This window comes from Ooceraea biroi, chromosome 12 (genome assembly GCF_003672135.1).
Source record: "Ooceraea biroi isolate clonal line C1 chromosome 12, Obir_v5.4, whole genome shotgun sequence".
Lineage (NCBI taxonomy): Eukaryota > Metazoa > Arthropoda > Insecta > Hymenoptera > Formicidae > Ooceraea > Ooceraea biroi.
Window position 1 is genome coordinate 7,080,667 of NC_039517.1, and position 16,720 is coordinate 7,097,386.

At 43.0% G+C, this 16,720-nt stretch overlaps 1 protein-coding gene across 1 annotated transcript in view; it reads right to left on the reverse strand.

Annotated features, from left to right (window-relative positions):
• Positions 1-890: 890 nt before the first annotated feature.
• The window catches only part of LOC105284179 (putative oxidoreductase GLYR1 homolog), a 35,656-nt gene continuing 19,826 nt past the window's right edge, over positions 891-16,720 (reverse strand). The window contains exons 8-10 of the mRNA XM_011347508.3: positions 4,867-4,977; positions 4,318-4,762; positions 891-4,041 (exon numbers count right to left, since the gene is read on the reverse strand). Of these exons, the coding sequence (XP_011345810.1) occupies positions 3,842-4,041; positions 4,318-4,762; positions 4,867-4,977 (756 nt within the window). The 3' untranslated portion in view covers positions 891-3,841. The remainder of the gene's footprint in view (positions 4,042-4,317; positions 4,763-4,866; positions 4,978-16,720) is intronic.

Below are 16,720 nucleotides of genomic sequence, written 5' to 3' on the forward strand. Positions count from 1 at the left end.
GAGGTCGAGCTACAGGTGTCATCTGACGGCGAGTGTCTCTTCCCCCACCCTAGCCCCGCATGCTCCCCCTCTACCACGTCACGAGTACTCGGTGCTCCGTTGAAGTCCGTCGTCACTGTCCCCACCACCGTTCGCACCCCTCTCGTGCAGTATCGGATTGGCGGAGGCGGACGTTTGCAGGGGTTCCTTACGCAATTTCTTTCTCGATTTATGTGCACGCGTGCATTAATTCGAGAAAGGAAAAGAAGATGATGACGATGATGATGATGATGATTTGGCTCTCGATTTTAAACCATGTGCCAATTTTAGTCTAAAATATAATGACGAATATCCTGGCCGCTGTCCCGTTCCTCGGTCCGAATTAAAGTAGTTCAATTGTAAGAGTACAAAGAATCAACAAATCTTGTATGACCGTTGCGCGTTTGCTCGCTAACTTGAGAGAAAGGAAAAGAAAAAGTAAGATGAAGTTAGCCATCGAAAATTCCGATACTAGAAAATGTTGAGCTTGAATCTCTCGACAGGTGTACGCAATTGCGTGGAATAAATCGTCCGCTGTTTGATGCTCACGAAATTGCTTATTAAATACTTAATGAATCGAAACGTAATAATAGTTCAAATGAAAGTACAGCTTTTCCTTCTGGCAAATTTTCTGAACTAAGAATCGGGAACGCATTAAGGATTACAAGCGTGAATTTGACGGGATCAACGCCAAAGCAACGACAATGCAGAGTGATTAACAGAGTATCTGTCGGAAGAGTTTTCGAAATTACTGTCCGGTCAAAAAAGAAAATCCAAATGGGAAAGGTCTAACAATAAGTAATAAACTAAGTAATAAAGTAATTCTCCATTTATTACTTTGGGGAAATTTGGGGATGGGATGAGCAAGAGAATTCATAGTTCAAATAGGTATTTATTCAAAAACCATCGTATCCGTGACAAAACATAGAACATTACGTTTAGTTACGTAACGCGCGTATACTCCCATTCATTCGCTCGCACTCACGCCAATTCTCCCATGTATTATCATTTTCTTCTCCTCTATTCTTTTTTTTAGTAAACTTAATATTTACTAATTATATGTATATATATATATATATATCATTCTTTTATGCTTGGCGTGTAGAATATTTAATATTTTGTATTTCTTTTCTATCTCCACCCACGCCAATTGCAGCGTACAGTTTACCGTTGTAATCGTTATTATTTAGTTGATTGATTGTGTACGTGTGTTTCTTTCTCTAATTACATTCGTCGTCATACATGATATGGCGCCAAGCCATCAAGTTTATTACGTTGCCATACGCTACGTGATTTCCCGCACGCGCTCACAAATTCGAGATCCTGTCGACACGATTTTTTCCATTCGACCTTCTTAAAAAGATCTGTCGAAACTATGCAACGGGATCACTGCTGTTATCAAAAAAGGAAAACTAAAGCATGGAACCGGTGAACTTCTCCTTACAATTGCTATCTCGTCCGAGTTTTTCCATTTTTTTGCTCTCTGTATTTAAAGCTCTTCTTCTAAAGAACGTAATCGTTAAATGTTTTCTCTCGAAGAGCCGAGCAAACTACCAATTAGACATGAAGCCTTTATTCGCGTAGTAAAAAAAACCGAAAATCTGTATAAATAACAATTTAGAACAAAGAATATTGCACATTCGCCAGGAAAAATTTAATAATATTTCTGCGATAAAAAGTAAAGGCAAAAGATTCACACGAAGTAACAATGATCGGGAAGTGCGATGTTGCAAATTTATCTTGACGAATGGAGAAGTTTCATTCTTCACAGGTTCTCACGTTCCCTTTGATACACGCAGTGATGATTTTCTCGTCACGTTGAGAGGTCGCGGAAATTCGTGCGCACTTCTGGACCGCGCTGGTCTTCGCAACGAGCCGATTCGCATGGCCCACCGGTCGCTCTCTCGACTTCGTGTCGCTCGCCTGTCGTCCGTGAGAATCGCACGACCGTCCTGGGAAAACGGAAGCGCTCCACTCCTCCAGGGAATCCTCACCTCGCGTAAGATCGTACGATCGCGGCGCGCGAGAGAGCGGGATACGTCATACCGTGGCAACCGTCCCCGAGAATTGTCCCGAGAAGTCGATGTCCGTCGAACACGCGATACCACCAACGCTGCTCGCTTCTCCACGGAAACGGACTAAACCCCGTGCGGATTAAACGCTACGGGAAACGCAGGGTTCGGGAGAGCGGCCCCGCATTAAAGATACATCAAATGCGCCTTCTGTTAGGAAAATGAAAGATTTTGTTGCGTTTTTTTTTATCGATGATTTATCGATTGTGGGATCCGGTTTCCTTCCCCAGCCAGATGGAATGCGGATGGTGTAAAATACGATTTTCGCAGAGTACAGCTTCGGTTATACTGCTCCCGTCTTCCTAAAAACTAGATCCTCGAAGAGAGCTAACTCGATTGCTAATGTTAATGTTAAAAAGAAACGTTAAAATGGATCGAGAGAACAGCGCAACAAACAATGTACTAAATAACAATTCTTACTTCTTGTACAGGTTCTATCCCTCTACTACACTTAAAAGTGCTCCGTGCTAACTGTGCTGGCAATGGAATTAGTTCGTCAAAGTGATAGCAGCGTCATGAAAAGCTAGCCAGATCTGCGTTAAATGTAAATGTTCTTCACGATTCAGACATCGATTAGAAGAATTCGTTAGAAAGACATATGGATTTCCTCACACGAATAAGTTGATGACCGAGTGGAGTTATGTCAATACTATGATTTATCAGTATATTTCCCGAAAAATAATCAATTACGTTCTACTTTTGATTCTCTACTGTGCGATACTCAATACAGGATCGATCGTGCATTTCTTTTCATTGTTCGTTGTATGAAATACGAGATAGAAGCTCGAAAGAAAAACTGCGTTTATAAAAAACGGATCCGTTAAATGTTGCCCCGGTTTTTGGTTGCGATCGTCACAAAAGAGACGAGAGAAAGATGCATCGTGGAAGGATCTTGTCCCCTTGCCGTCGTCAGAGAGCTCTGGAGAGGTGGATATTTAAATATCGCCAGAATCGTCAGTATAATCAGCAGTATAACAGTAATTGAAACTTTACAATTGCACCACATAGTGCGTCCCTACATTTCCTTGCGACTGTCGTTAACACGGTGATCATCATCGTCATCGTCGTCGTGTTAGTCGGTCTGCTCGTGTCATTAAATTTGATATTCACATCGTCTCGATCATCGTCAACGACGACACGCGACGCGCGTGCAGCGTTAATAAGCCTTCCCTCAATCGGTATCGTAAGGCACATATTTTCGACACGTCCCGGATCTCTCAAAGCTGCTGAGGGTCCGGCATTTCGCGATCGAAGTCGAGAAACGCGACTCGGAGGAGGCTTAGTCACGTCTAAGAGATCTGATCGCACGCGCGAAGAGAAATGTATTTCCTTCCTACGGAAGATAACTACCGCTAAAAAACGTTAAAAGGAAAGAATGCACGTTGCATTCGGGAATAGTCGAGATAATTCGTCGCTTTCCACGGAAATGATTAAAAGAATGAAATTAATAAAATTATTTGATAAATGATTACAACGTTCCTCTTCTCGACGTCAGCACAGGTGTCCTGCGCAGATTATTTTCCGCTTCGCTTAGCTTCATCCATTTCGCAAGATCTTACGACGTACGCGCGAGTGTGGCGATGTACGTATCTCGAAATCGTCGATGTCGCGAGCCCGCAAGCTCGCAAGCCGAGTATCTTGTTAAAGCATCTCTTTCTTTCTCTCTATCTCGAGCGGCGGGAAACAACGTCAGGTATCGCAATAAATATGATGTAGCAGAAGCTCGGAGACAACACAACACCTATACTGCGTTAGAACCTGGCCCTGATGTAAACAGCAGAAGCATCATGCTCGCCGTAACCGAGACGCTTCGCGTGCTTGTACACCTCATTCGCTGCGGCTGCCAATGGTAGAGGTTGTTCCAATTGATCGCTCATACCTAGTGACAGTCTCAAGTCTTTCTGCATGTGCTGCAACGGTAACTGAGTGGGGAAACCACCCTCGATGATAGCTGGAAAGCAAAGTTCTACGTTAGGTTTCAAGCACAGTGCTGAGAAATCATGAGATATAAATAAAATTCATTATTATCTTTAAAGAATTCATGCAAACACTTCTAGACAAGTGGCTAAAGAGTTTGTACAAGGAGAAAAGAAGTATAAAGAGAGAAAATATAGAATTCTTATTATTTACATGTTTAGATTGCTTGAAAAGATCGTTATTGCATGAAATCGGATGAAAATTAATATGAAGAATAAAATAATTGTTCTTTAGATAAGTCAACGTCTACCTTTGCCCTTATCAAGAATGGCTGGACATGCCAGGGACGTTAACTCCAAGACTTCCAGAACGTCCTTTTGCTGAAGTCCAGCACGATCTGCGAGCGCCATGCTCTCAGCCAGAGCTGCTAAGGTCACTCCAGCCATCAGTTGTAACACAAGGTTCATCTTGGAAGCATTGCCGACTTCGCCAAGATAAAAGCTATTCTTGCCCATAGCCTCGAAGCAAGACTGGCACTCGTCAAACAACGACCGATCGCCAGCCGCCAGGATCACCAAGGTGCCTTCCTGCGCCTGTGTTTTGCTACCTTGCACCTGCGCCTCCAGGTAACGCCCGCCTTTACCATTTATTGCTTCGGCGATATCCTGAGATGTCTCGGCGTCGATTCCAGTCATCTCGACATAGCTCTTATCAGGAGAAATCTCTGTCAAGACACCGCAATTGCCAAAAACCATCTGAAAAGAAAAATCGTTCGTAATATTAATACAATCTTTGTCACGTAGATTTACTCGGGAACAAGCTATTCTGGCCGATAGAAACTTGAACATCGTGTACTTACATCTTTGGCAGCCTGAGGATCAGCTACGCAGGAGAAGGTGATATCGGCTGCCAGCACGACATCAGACGGTGTCAGGCCTTGTTCCGCCCCTGCTTTCACGAAGTCCGTACACTGCAAAAAATAAATATGCAAATTAATATCTCATATCCATACATCTGTTCCTAGCAATAAAAACACGATGAAAGTTCTTTTTGCGTGACGTCAAAAATTAAATTTCTCAATGCTTCTCATATTAACAGCTTTATAATATTTAAGTATAACTTTATTATCGGTTTACTTTTCGTTATACATAATGCACAACGCGTAATTGTTACGGCGCGAAAATCGGTATAGTGGCGGCATCCGCCGTGGCACCGCGCAACCACAATTAACTCCGAGTACCGCCGACCGATGGCGACACTTCGAGCAGCCGGCGCCACTCGCATCCCGTCCTTCCGCTCGTTACGCGAGCCGTTTCGAGGCGTCTCGGCTCGCCAGCCACATCATCAAACGACGCCATTATCGCTCGTTGACAATTTTTTCCCGATCTCTATCGGCCGCGGGCAACTATCGCGCGTCCAATCTCCGGGATTTCTGCTCTCTCGACGAAGCTCCGGCGAGGATGTCGAGGGAGGATGAACAGGGCGTGCCCCGGCAGTCCTCCGGGAACTTTGCGTCTTCTCCGTCGAATGCGTGGCAAAAATGGCGGGCGACCTGGTTAGCGTCGGCTTTGCGTTCACGGAGCGCTCGGGCGATGAACGTCCGCGAATTTTCAAGCGATGGGCAATAATGAATCGTTGGGGAGCGGTCGGTGCCTCTACGTGGGCGATTTCCGAGGTGGCTTTTCATCGGGGACGAGGTCAACGAGTCCGGGGATACGCAATTTACTGCCACGTTACGTTGGCGAATTGATTTCGTCACGTGGCTGCCGTCGCTACGGTGCATTATTTCCTGGAGCCGGCACGGACGGCCCCGACCGATCTTTATCTTTGCCCGCAGAATGCGACGTAACAGCTGCGCGCGAAAATTATCACGTGCAGGATACATGACGGACGACGCCATTAGAACCCGTCTCGCGTGTATTTTTTGCACGCTCGGACCGTATTATCGACGCTTCCGCTCGAGAAGGGCCGAAGGGCCGAGTTACCTCGAAGCAACTGACGAGCGTGAGTCATCGGGACAAAATGCTACGAATTCGTTTCTCGAAGTCGTACGAGACTACTGTGTACCACATTTTAAGGGGGGAGCCTGCTTTAGAACGCTGAAAATAAGGTATATTTTACGAATTGTTTTTGGAGAAACTATACAGCGGATCATTATAAAACTTTGATGCATTTATTAGTGCATGTTTAAAGATAAAAAAATTATTTTTTGATTTGAATATATCGCTCGTAGAGGTCGTCCTGGAGAAATCTTAGTGCAGCCGCGTCGCCGGCATTGCAAATTGGTGAGCATTCTCCTGCCTCCAAATTTCGTCTAAACTGAAAAATTGAAATATCTTCTCGTTATTTATGAATTCCCATCGTCGATGAACCAAAGAGAGAAGAAAAAAGTTGAAAAGTGCCAAAATGGTGGAGCTTAGAACACAAAAGTACGATTTTTAGGCAAAGTTGTTGAACTTTTTCATGCAAAAGTAATTGTTTAACTTAATGTTTTTATGAATATTAAAGGTTCATCGACTATGGGAATTCATAAATAACGAGAAAATATTTCAATTTTTCAGTTTGGATGAAATTTGGAGGCAGGAGAATGCTCACCAATTTACAATGCCTCCAGGACGACCTCTACGGGCGATATATTCAAATCAAAAAATAATTTGTTTATCTTTAAACATGTACTAATAAATGCATCAAAGTTTTATAATGATCCGCTGTATAGTTTCTCCAAAAGAATTCGTAAAATTATACCTTATTTTCAACGTTCTAAAGCAGGCTCCCCCCTTAACGCGCGCAGGACTCGAGCATTGCGTTTCTAAGTCACCCTGTACATCGAGCCTTATCGCATGTCGTATTGAACGTGCCGTGACGTCGCGTAATAAAAAAGTACCGCGGATTAATCGTGAAATATCTTTCCTTCTACATTTAAGACTCGCGCAATCTTCGAACGTTGAATGGAAGTTGAACAACAGCTGAATGTTTATCGATGTGAATGTGAAAGTTCAATTTCTGTGTCTAGCACGCGACGCGTCCTATCTACGAGTCCCTATCTCATCGCGTACACGGAGTGCGTGAGTGCGTGTGTGTACGTACGCGTGCGCCTGTCGTATCGAGCAGTTTCGACAAGCCGCGACTGAAAAGGCAAACAAGCCGTGTCAATTTTCCGGCTTACGACCTCCACGTGCGCAATAAATATACCAGCGCGATTAGATATCAAATCTGGCATGCGCGCGAAACAATTCCGTTTGGCGAAACGCGACGAACAAGCCGTCTCGGAATTCATCTCGCCATTTTCAGCGGTCACGTGATGTCTGGCTCTCGAGGCGAGTTTTCTCGCTCCTTTTTCGCGCTCGGAAAGCTTACTTCTCTCGTACCACGGTAACATCCCGCCGTCACGGTCTACTTCACGTTACGTTCGGCGTACGCGTTTCTCCCTGCGTGACGCATCTCCGCCGACTCAGCTGATGCGGGACTGATTGCGTAGAGGACAACAAGGAGTTTCGATTATTTCCCCCTGCCGCGTTGCGCGAAATGATTTCGATTAATTTAGCAGTTATTTTTATAAGATTTTTAGAGAGAGATAACTGTTCTTGCCAACTGTAATTGTAAATAAAATAAAGATGAAAAATATGAGAAAATATCGCAACAATGAATGTTAAAATAAACAAAATAACTGACACTTCTGCTTCAATCATCAGACAATTTTGTCGCAAAAAAGAAGATTGAAAATTCATATGCAGCAATCTTATGTTACTAGGAATTCTTAAAATTCTTGGTAGAATACATTGCAGCATGCTTGTGAAACTTGTTGTACGGTCGTTCGAGATGTTCGGCCTTCAGCGTCATCGCTCGCGACGAAGACGGAAGTGGCTTTGAATGAGCAGCCAGGAATCGCGCTGAGCGATTAATGGTCAAAGAACCTCGTCGTCTTCTCTCTTTCTGTGTGTGAGGTGCGCTGCGGCGCAACGTGGAGCAATCGAGGCGTTTTCTTCCTCTTCAATTACCACCCGCACGGCCCACGCAACACGGGAAGCATCCCGGAACGAATGAATTTTAATGGCAAATCACCCTTCTAGCGATCTAGAATCGATACTTGTCCAATAAAGTGGTGTCGACGCGCCATTAATTATTCCTAAGCAATTCTTCAGATGGAAGAAACATTTTCTCACGCAATTTTAATCCTGAATCCGTTTAAAAACTTTGTTAACAAGGTTACGAAGCAAAAAGGTATTACATTATCTGGTTAAACTTTCAGTGTGAGAAATTCGACTCAGGAGTGCGTAATTCAAATCTGCAGTATCTATTCTGAGATAAATTGCATGTATTATAACGTATAAACCTGCAAGAAAATTTTCAGATTGAAAGCGGAGAACGAAAGCGGAGCTCCTCTACCTAAATTAAATTTAATCATTAGCATCTCTTGGCGAGAGCACTTGGCCTGAGGTACCTATCGATCGCTTGGCAATACCTCGACACAGCGTTATCGCATGACTCTCGAAAATATTTCGGGTGAACAAATATTTTCAAGCGGAGGGTCGGAGTACGTTTCTCACGCGAGTAGGAATAGACATAGGCTCCTCCAGTGCGATGAAAAGGAGGTCATTTATAATTAAGAACATGTCCGAGAAAGAGAAAGACGAGTGTGTGTGTGTGTAACTATTGAATATAACCACTCCGTTATTTTAAGAATCTTCACACGGAAGGAGAGATCCAATTTCTAACGTCGTACCGATTCCGTCGCAATATTCTCACCGATAAATGAATCAGTCAACAGAAAATAGCAACAGAAATTTTTTGTAACTGATGAATGTCCGGAGTAATTAGTCCAAATCTAGAAACGGCGAGTGCGTATAAAACAAAATATTATGTATTAGGGGTGCGATTTAGTTTTGAGGGTTTTTTTGCTCAAAAACGCATGTATTTAAATATGATAATGAATGAATACCTTAATCAAAATATTTTCCTTCCTTTTCTATAACTTTTTCCCATCTTTCTGGCAAGAGATGGATTCCACCACGATAAAATGATTCTTCTTTTCAGTTGATCCATTCGTCGACGAATTTTCGCACTTCTTCCAAATTATCAAAGTGTGTATCCTCTAAAGCGTGTTGCATCGACCGGAACAAATAATAATCGCATGGAGCAATGTCCGGAGAAGACTTCCCATTCAAGCTCTAATAGTGTTTGTTTCACTGATAACGCAACGTCAGGTCGAGCGTTGTCACGAAGAAGAATCACTTTCCGTCGTTTACTCGCAATTGGTGGTCGTTTTTCGTCCAATGCTTGCTTCAACTTGTACAATTGGTGTCGATAACGATCAGCCGTGACAGTCTCATGCGGATTTAACAGCTCATAGTACACTATCCCACCAAATACAGAGCATTACTTTTCAACCGTGAATATTGCGTCTCGGAGTGGATGCTGATGGTTCGCCTGGATCCACCCATGATTTTCTGCGTTTCGGATTATCAAAATAGATCCACTTTTCATCCCCAGTAACAATCCGAGACAAAAGACTCTTCTTTTTTTGCCTGGCGATCAACGAAATGCAAATGTTCAAATGGCACTTTCCGATAATTGATGTCGAACCCATTTCCCTTCTTTCTGAATTTTTCCCATTTCATGTAAATGTTTGATAACTGTTGTACGATCAACGTTTAATGCTCTGGCAAGTTCTGAAGTGGATCGTGTTGGATTTTCGTCCAATAATGCTTGCAAATCTGCATTTTCAAGCTTTCTTGGTTGTCCCGAGCGTTCTTTGTCCTTCACACGTCCTAATTGATGGGGCAGAATCACCATAAGTTTCCACAAGAATTCTATAACCGTCAGCCGCAGTTTTCTTTTGATTAAAAAACAAAAGCAACGCATGTCGAAAATGCTGTTTCGGAAGTTGCATTTTTACGATGATATAAACACGACTGTTATTGCATCTATTGCTATAATGCTACTAAATGTCATGGATAATGTCAACACTGTAAGAAACAACAGCTATTGGAACAAACTGACACTACAGCCATTTGTTGCAAAACCCTCAAAACTAAATCACACTCCTAATAATAAGTTACGCAAGGAAAATGCAAGAAGCGGATGATTCGCAAAGATTTTCCTCAGCTTTTTATTGCTATCAATCAATCAACGCGACCATCGCAATCTCTTGCGTCAATCAAAAGCATACTGTTGCGCAAACTAACATACATTTCGCTGCGCAAAGTCCACCGAATCAAATTCGCGAATATCGATTCGCGCACGATACCCAACGTACTCGTATCCCAACGTGTGAAAATACGTCGTGCGAAAAATAACGTGTGTGTGTGTGTGTGTGTCGTCAGGTGATCAGGCGATAACGACAAATAAACAGGACCAAGCGAAACCTGGCTAAAAAAACCTAACGAACCTAACACGACACAACGCAAGAACTACCATCATTGGCAAAAACTGCGCACAAGTGGCACGCTTGCTCGACGGCCTTGAACCGACTTGGACAACTCGTACAGTTTCCATGGAAGGAATCCAACGGCTTCCAGGACGAACTGGCCACCGCTGCGCGCGGCACACGTGCGGGCGTTTGCACTTCTCATCGCGCGATAACGCGTTCTCGGTTACTTGGCCGTACGTTGGTTTATTCAGTAAACCCTGACACGCGCCGTACCACGGCATTGGATCTAAATCCAAGAGCCCAAGCTCTGTGTTTCCTCGCGATGATACGGCAGTAAAACTTTATATCCACGATGCTAGAAACTGATCCGAGATCTCGATCCGAGAAATGCAGCTTTTCCATAAAAGCTACAAGTTGATTGGCCACGCAATTCTTGGATCGAAAGCTCGGACCGATTTCTAGCATCGTAAATATAAGGCTCAATGGTCTTCCTGCATCATGTCATCGATAATCAAGTCGAATTAGTCATTTTGTAACTTTGCTGCAGGCGGTTTTCATAAGCTCGTATCTTTTCCATGTCATCATTATGCATGACAACATATACAGGGTGTCCCGGGTTTTAACCGACAAACTGCGGAAGCATATTCTACTAGTGGAAATAAGAAAAAATTCTTATATCGAGTTTGCTTAAAAATGCTTTATTACAAAGTTATAAACCAATATTGAAAAGAAATATGAGATAAGTAACAACGGATTTTTTCACAAAAATAAAAATTATCTACGCAATGATTTAGTGACGCATTTCAAAATGTTGTCCTTGCACATCGATACAAGCTAGACATCGACGTAGTACAGAATTTGTTACGGTACGACATTCCTGAAAATTTTGTTGCATCTCAGTAACTGAATTAGTGATTCGTTGCTTTAAATCTATCTGGTACTCTCCTGTTAGGAAATCTACGTTGATACTCTCGTACGGCAGCTCGTGCATTTCCGTCACAGAATCCGTACACGAAATGAATATCAGTGTATTCCTCATTTGAAAACACTTTTGGCATTCTGATAGTAATTGCTAGTTGACACGACGATTGAAATCTAACAGCTACTGTTGTGAAAGTAACAATCATACTGAATCGTTTCAACACAGTGAACATGAATACATGTGAATACACGTAACATAAACATCTTCGACCTTCCAAATTCTACACTATGTTCCGTTGTTACTTATCTGATATTTCTTTTCAATATTGGTTTATAACTTTGTAATAAAGCATTTCTAAGCAAACTCGATATAAGAATTTTTTCTTATTTCCACTAGTAGAATATGCTCCCGCAGTTTGTCGGTTAAAACCCGGGACACCCTGTATAATGCGTAGTTGTGCGTGTGGGAGACACTGCACATAAAATGCGAGCTTTTATTTTTGATTACTTGTATATATTGAATGAACGCGCACGTGAATCACCCTATCAGGAAGATCAAAGGAGAAAAAGATAAGGAGAAGAAGATAAGTCCCTCGGCGATTTCGGTCGAACGCGGCACACCGGACGAGTGCGCACGACCTCGTATAAAAGTAAAATACTCGCTATTCCGCGCCACGTCTGGCCTACGTAACGTGCACGTAGGTGGACAACCGCACATGCTTAACATTGAGACTGACGGTTTCGCGTCTGCTTTAATGGTCCGGCAAGCGGACAATACCATTCGCCGTGCCCCCGCGTCGCGCCCATTATGCACTTGCAACACCTCCGCAAACGGCGAATCTAACAACTTACACGTCGTGCAAAGCATTGGTTCGCAAGCGATCGGTTCGCTCCGTTCATTCATGTCGGGTCTTTATCATACAAAACGTCTTCCTGTCATAAATGAAACATGAGAATCCTCAAAGCAAAAGAAACTGAGCTCATTGCTTTTCAGCAGAACTCAACATGTTATTCTCGATTCTAAAGTACCAATTTTATCAGGACACTATATATATATCGCGAACACTTTGCGAGATTTGAATGTAGGCGAGCGGATACTGTAGTTAATTTTTCAAGGAGCAAAGACTGAATATATATCATAATTGTTGACACGTGAAAACGAAATTTTAAATATTAAACTGTAAACTACACGTCCTCCGACGTCGTTAATGAAAATCTTCGCGCGGACGAACGTTCGAGAAACCGAATGTGTAATCTCTCCGTAGCTTCATCAAAGTCAGATTTATATCGCAAATATCGATCCGCTGATAATCAAATTGTTTCATGCGGCGTGCGAAACAGCACGCTTTCGCTTTGATTGCCGACAAAAGAGCGACGCAAATTGAACGCGCGTGTTGCACTCGCTCGCGTGCAGTCGCACGTTTAATTAAATTAAACGTCGTTCCATATTGACGTGGAATTCCATGTCTCGTACTTGTGTACAAAAAGTTACGCGAAAGTTTGGCGACCTCGTAAATGATGCACTTTCTTTCACACGCTTGCATTGCGCGCCGTTCGTTTCGCCACATGGAAACATGCAATTATTCACGCACGATGGTGCGACATTCTCTTGATTCTCGCTAGCGCCATATGGATACTCTAGACGACACGCGAGCGGAACTTGTTTGGCGATTAATTCGACCCATCTGCTGACACCGGTAACGGCGGCAACTTCGGCGGGAATGTACACGGTACACTAGAGGAGAAGGTAAAGAGGTGTACCGGACAAGCGGCGGGGTGTGTTGAAGGGAGGTAATTAGCAAACCGCTTCAAAAGCTCGGAACACAGCGACCGCATCGCCAAGAATAAAGCTAAAGGCCGACACTCGAGAGAATCCTCCGTTTAATTATCACCGCCTTTCAATTATCACGAAATTCTCACGAACGTGTATTTGTTATGAACAATTTTATGGGAGAGATAAGCAAAATCGTGAACGAAAGTTCTATGAACATGTTTTAATTTTACTTGAATGCTAAGTAGCGATATCTTTTTTTTAATGGATCAAAGAAGAGAAATTCTATTTTTTTTAATGGATCAAAGAAGAGAAATTCTATTTTTTTAATGGATCGAAGAAGAGAAATTCCATTTTCTTTTAATGGATCGAAGAAGAGAAATTCGACAACTCTGATTTTTGGGAAAACAATAATGTAAAAATATAGTGCTTTTTCTGCCCCATACAGATTTGAGAGATCCTACGGAACGTCGACGTTGGCAAATCACAGTTATCTGGCCGCTGAAACGTATCTCTTGTTCTCTCCTCGGCGAGAGAAAATGGGTCACCGAAAGGTTAAAATGGGCCGAGAAGTTCACAGAGGGAAGGAAGTTACTTTCTGTCGAGATCGACTTTGTCTATGGCGAGCCCTCCGACTCCCCCTCGCTTCTTAACGGCAGCGATGGGGAGCAAACGCAATCTATCACATTAGCGTGGAGGTGTATAAGCCAGGTGGAACTTTCACGCTTCAGCTTTTCGCAAGTGGAATCCTACCACGCGCTACTATCACCGATCAACCGGAAGTTGAGTAAACAAGCGACTCTTGAGCAAGTAGCAGAAGTGCGCGTCAGTTTTATCATCGAGGCTCAATATCAGAATGATTTTGTTTAACGTCTTAATGACAAATTAAGAGAAAACCGACGTATGTAGAATAAATATATTACACATTATGGAAAATAATATTGTACGAAAATTATAACGTAATTCTGAAAAAGATTGTCCTTCATACTTTGCAAGAAGAAGCTATGCTGATAATACAAATTATCGATATCTTCTTCAAATGTATCACTACATTTCTAATGATATTTGTATACCGGCGCACAGTGGGAGAAAAGGCTCTGTTTCTGGACAAAAATCTACCGACAGTCCAATTTTCAACCGATTTGAGAAATTTTTTTTAACTTACTCGTTATGAGTTCCTCTATAACGTATTACTGCTAATTTTTCAAGATAAAGCTGAAATTCAAAATGGCGCATCCATTATGGTGGTCAAACATATTAAACTCCCGTGATGGTGAATATATTACCTATATTATCTACGTATATACAGATTTTTAGAGTCACTAAATACGAATCTGAGATCAAATTGTTTAAATTCAGAATAACATTCGATATGGCAGTTAAGAAAAACGAAAGTTTTCATTATTCAGTAGGTCTGCACAGAAATTGATATCTAAGTTTCTGGGATCGCTAATTACAAATCCGTAATCTATATTTCAATTTTTAACGAGCGACTGAATTTTACTTTATTAAAGTATTTTATTAATAACGCAATACTTACTCCCTTTTACCACAAGATATGTAAAACTGTATATGTGTGTGCGCGCGCGCGCGTGTGTTGTGTGTGTGTAAAAGGGTTCTTATCTATCTTTTTATGCTTTTTGAGGTTTTGTTTTTTTGATTTCTATATATTTTAAATCTGTATATACGTAGATAATATATTCACCATCACGGGAGTTTAATATGTTTGACCACCATAATGGATGCGCCATTTTGAATTTCAGCTTTATCTTGAAGAATTAGCAGTAATACTTGTAGAGGAACTCATAACGAGTAAGTTAAAAAAAAAATGTTTCAAATCGGTTGAAATTGGACTGTCGGTAGATTTTTGTCCAGAAACAGAGCCTTTTCTCCCACTGTGCGGCGTATCGGAGCAATCGGAGGAACTTGCTTCACGAGAGAGCTTCCAACCGCGCCACGGTACGACGGCGAGCTGCCGACGGTACGTCCATTCAAGCAACACCCGGGTGCAACGGCCGCGGCATATCTACGGCCCTGATCCAGTCCGCACGCCATACACACATTGCATGTTCCTGCACCCCAGAGCAAAGTATTTATAGTCTCAAGAACAATAGCCAGAGCAACGGCTCTATGATGACCTGAGCCTTTCTCAGAGAGATTACACCTCACGTATACGAGGAACAGATCTTTTGGAAAGGTCGGTCTTGCAGGCAAAGAATGCGGGAGGAGAGTAACAAGCATGTAAGAGGCGGAAACAGGGACGGAGAAAGGGAGAGGACGACGAAGATGCAGTTCGTAGTCGCACGGCGACGAGAGCGCATGCAAGAGGAAAGAAAAACAGAGAGAGAGGGAGGAGGGGGAAGCCAGGGATGAAGTCGGTGGAGCGACCGGTACGTTTAAATAAAGAGTCCAACGACGGTAGCGGTTAGCGACGTTGCCGGATCGACCGACTATTGATCCACAGCGGCCGGGGGTCACGCGGTCGCAAGCCGGCAACGTCGCGCGGCTCCCAGCTGATCGGGAGCTCCGGCTCGACTCGACTTCACTCGGCTCGACTCCGACGAGCTTCGCCGCCGCCGTTGCTATTGCTTCGTCTCTTTCGCTCTGCGTCGGGATCGGCGGCTCCTCGTTGCAGTCATGCGACTAGAAATGCGATACGCAGGCAGGCAGGCCTGCCTGCCTAGCCGAGCGTGCGACTGCTGTTGTCTCAGCGAAGCGCGCGTGCAAGATGAGAACCTTTCTTGCCGTTTTCGGCACGACACATTGTATTATATAACGGATGTTTATGTAAACTTGTTTTTTGCGGATGTAGAGTATGAGAGATGCAAGAGATTGCAGGGTCGACGACTAGACGCTTCGAAGTTAATGATCAGCTAACTTCAAATGTTTTTTACAAAGAAGTTAAAGAAACGCAGACGGTTTGAAAAATGCTGAAAAAAATTGTCGTTATCGGATTTGATATATTATAGTTGATACCATGATAAGAGAACAATAATGTCAATCTTGAAAAATTGAAACGTTATCAGACAGCGCGCCTGGCACGATTATCGACATTAGTCACGCTTCGCCATTTCCATCCTCGTCTCTTTCATAATTCCTGAGTACGCCATTTTGCGTGACGGTTATAAACATGGTGCTCGAGAATTACGCGGACGCGGGATTTCCGAGCACAATAGCGAATTGCACTTTAACGTTTCAAGGGGCACGATGAGCGAGCACACCTCCGATACTCGACGCAATTATCGCGTATGATCTTGCGCTAGAAAGAGATTTATCGCACCGCGCAAGGCAATGAGGTTTTTACGAAATGAGGTTTTTAAGAGCAATCGATGCTCTCCCGGTACACCCCTTTCCAGCGAAGGGATCTCCATCTGCCTTTCCACTTATCGGTGTCGTTACGTAATACGCGCGGGAGTTGTGCTTGTTCTTCGAAGAAACGTGCTTTCAATGCCCGATGAATTATACAGTATGCCGCCAAAGGTGGCACGCGATCTCTTGGGAAAGTATTTCTCAAGCAACTCCCATCGTCATTCTTGTCTGGGAGAATATGCATTCATGTCAGATAAGTATGAATGTTATTTAGCAGTTACCTAAAAATTATTATTTATGAAATATAAGAAATTAAACTGTAGATGAAATATATAGTTTCAA